At 36.5% G+C, this 2,772-nt stretch overlaps 1 protein-coding gene across 1 annotated transcript; it reads left to right on the top strand.

Moving 5' to 3' along the window:
- The first annotated feature begins 730 nt into the window (after positions 1-730).
- Positions 731-2,293, top strand: LOC116135873 (probable glutathione S-transferase). The gene is made up of 2 exons (XM_031421580.1): positions 731-1,099; positions 1,777-2,293. Exons 1-2 carry the CDS (start codon positions 788-790, stop codon positions 2,152-2,154), a joined length of 690 nt encoding a protein of 229 aa, XP_031277440.1. The 5' UTR covers positions 731-787; the 3' UTR covers positions 2,155-2,293.
- Positions 2,294-2,772: the final 479 nt, after the last annotated feature.

The raw sequence follows: 2,772 nt of genomic DNA, 5'->3' as shown, positions 1-2,772 counted from the left end.
TTTATTGATATGTAAAGTATAAAAAAAAACCCCTCACATGCAAAATATCCAAAACCCCCTATTCTTTAATATTATCTCAATTTAATCCCGGTTTCGGTTCCTTTGATTTGAAACCGGAACCGAAACTGCACAATATCAGTTCCAATTTTTTGGAACCGGAACCGACCCTGTTACAGATGGTTCTGGGTAGGAACCTGATTTGACACCTGGGTACTTGTCGGTTCTGGTTTTATCCTAAAATTTTGCTCACCCTTAGTTGACATGGCCTTTTCTGGCTAGATCTACAATGGATCTGGCCGGAAAAGGCTAGATTAGCGCACTATCGACCAAATCCAGTCGGTAGTACGTCATTATGTCAGATTTCGGCCACTTTCCAATGATAGTGGTTGGAAGTTAATAAATATGGGTAAGTGGAAGTGTTTTTGTCAATTTTTAAACTTTTTTTTTTTAAGGATATTTAGTTAAATTAACAAATTTAGAGAGTTTGAATATAGTCAAATATAATATAATACAGTAAACACGTTATGGGTGTTGTTTTGTGCGATTTTTAATTCCTAAGCATAACTTTTATTGACACTACTTGGCTCTGATAACATATATACCAGGATCTTTAAAACAAAGTGATTGAAGCAAAATAATGCAAAAGAAGTAATTAAAAGCAAAGTATATTGAAATAAAAAATTGACCTTAATACTCAATTAGTCAAAATTGCCGTCCGGTGACTTTTGTATGTAAGTATCTGGAAATAGGACTAGGCAACTCACTAACAGAAGCAGCAAAATTATAGATGGCAACACAAGTGAAACTCTTTGGATTCTGGTGCAGTCCCTTTTCGTTTCGAGTAGAATGGGCCTTGAAGCTGAAGGGTGTTGATTACGACTACATTGAAGAAGATATCTTTAACAAGAGCTCCACGCTACTGGAACTGAATCCAGTTCATAAGAAGGTTCCTGTGCTTGTTCATGATAACAAAGGCATCTCTGAGTCTTTTGTTATTCTTGAGTATGCCGATGAGACTTGGGAACAAAATCCATTGCTGCCTAAAGATCCTTATGTAAGAGCCACAGCACGTTTCTGGGCTAAATTTGCTGAAGAGAAGGTAACTATTCTATTCATTCGTCTTCTTGTTAATTTTACAACTCTTGTGCAGTTGAAATTTTCTTTAGATTAGAAGAAAAATTAGCCAAGATCTCTAAACGAATTCGTTTTAAAACTTGAAAATTTTATGAGATTAGAGTATCTTCAGAGAAAACATTGCAGTTAACCAGAAAATTTGCCCCATTATCTTTAGAAGAAGCTACTGCAACCTTATCTGGTTTCCTCTGTTACACTGCCCTTTGGCCCACTGTCTTCTTTTGTTTTTTTGTGTCTTTGCTTGCTCAATCACCAACAACACCTGTGAATTGCAAAAACGTATGGAGCTCGCGATTGTTATTATAGAATCACATGTATTTTATATATGGAATCTAGTTTCTATTAATTCAGATTTTAGATAATCCAGTTTGTAAGTTTCTGTTTTACTTTCTCAGCATAATTTATCTCTTCCAGATACTGTAGAATTGGAGAAGAGTTGGTGGCGAAGCATTAGTCCTGAATAGATTAATTTTAATGAATTTTTATTCACCTAGTTTTTCATCGCCTATTTGATTTTGCCCATCTTTCTGTTAATTTCTAACACGCTAAGGAATACAGCTCATCAAAATTGAATAAATAATTTTAAGAAATGATCCATCATCCGGATATAATTTTATGACCGTTCTGTTATGGTTGGTTTAGCTTTTGTATGCTGCATGCACTGCAATGTGCTCCAAAGGAGAGACAAAAGAGAAGGCAGTGAAAGAGTCAATAGAAGCATTGGAAAAGATAGAGGGAGAGTTCAAAGAAAAGAAGCATTTTGAAGGAGAGAGCATTGGGTATTTGGATTTGGCAGTTGGATGGATTGCTTACTGGCTACCCGTCTGGGAAGAAGTTGGGTCTATGCAGATTTTTAACCAGGAGAAATTTCCAGCCATTACAGCTTGGATAGCCAAGTTTCTCAGCCACCCAGTCATCAAAGACAATCTACCACCCACAGACAAGATGCATGTTTACTTCGAGGGGCGTAGGGATGAAATGTATAATAACTACTTCAAGCCAAAGCCAGAGGAGAATTAATGTTCAAATCAAGCTTGGAATGAAATAAATTTTTTCTTTAAAGTGTTATTTTTATGCTAAAAGTATTGAATTGTGTTATCGTGATGGCTTGAAGTGGTGATGTTTTATGATTAAATTAAGCAACGTCGTTTTGAGCAAATGAGGAGTTAATTCTGAGCGTTGATTAACTGAAGATCCAACTGTTGGAATGAGTTCCTTGGTCAATCATATAAAAGCATACCAACAGGGCAGATCGAGAGCTACAACGTTTTATATCTCTCTCTTCTTCATCGAGCAAAATTGGGTCTGTTAAGGTTTACTAATTTTGTGGATTGAATCTTGTAACTGGTGATTGAGTGGCCGGTTTCAGGTCATTCGGGTGTATTAGTATACATAGATCATTAGGGATTCCAAGGATAGGGTCTCTAGGGTGAGTTACAGATTTAGAGAAGGATTGAGGGGTTTGATATACTGCGTGTAATTTGAACTGAGTTCTCGGTAAATTTTAGTGCAGCGAGTTCGCTTGTGTCCCGAGCTCAACGTGAACGTTGCTTACTCGAACTGAGTAAGTGAACCAAAGTAAATCTTGGCGTTCTTGTGTGTGTGTGTGATCTGTTTGATTCTTTAATTTTTTGTTTG

The sequence above is a fragment of the Pistacia vera genome, unplaced genomic scaffold (assembly GCF_008641045.1).
Source record: "Pistacia vera cultivar Batoury unplaced genomic scaffold, PisVer_v2 Contig304, whole genome shotgun sequence".
NCBI classification, from domain to species: domain Eukaryota; kingdom Viridiplantae; phylum Streptophyta; class Magnoliopsida; order Sapindales; family Anacardiaceae; genus Pistacia; species Pistacia vera.
This window is presented reverse-complemented; position numbering and strand designations above follow the sequence as displayed.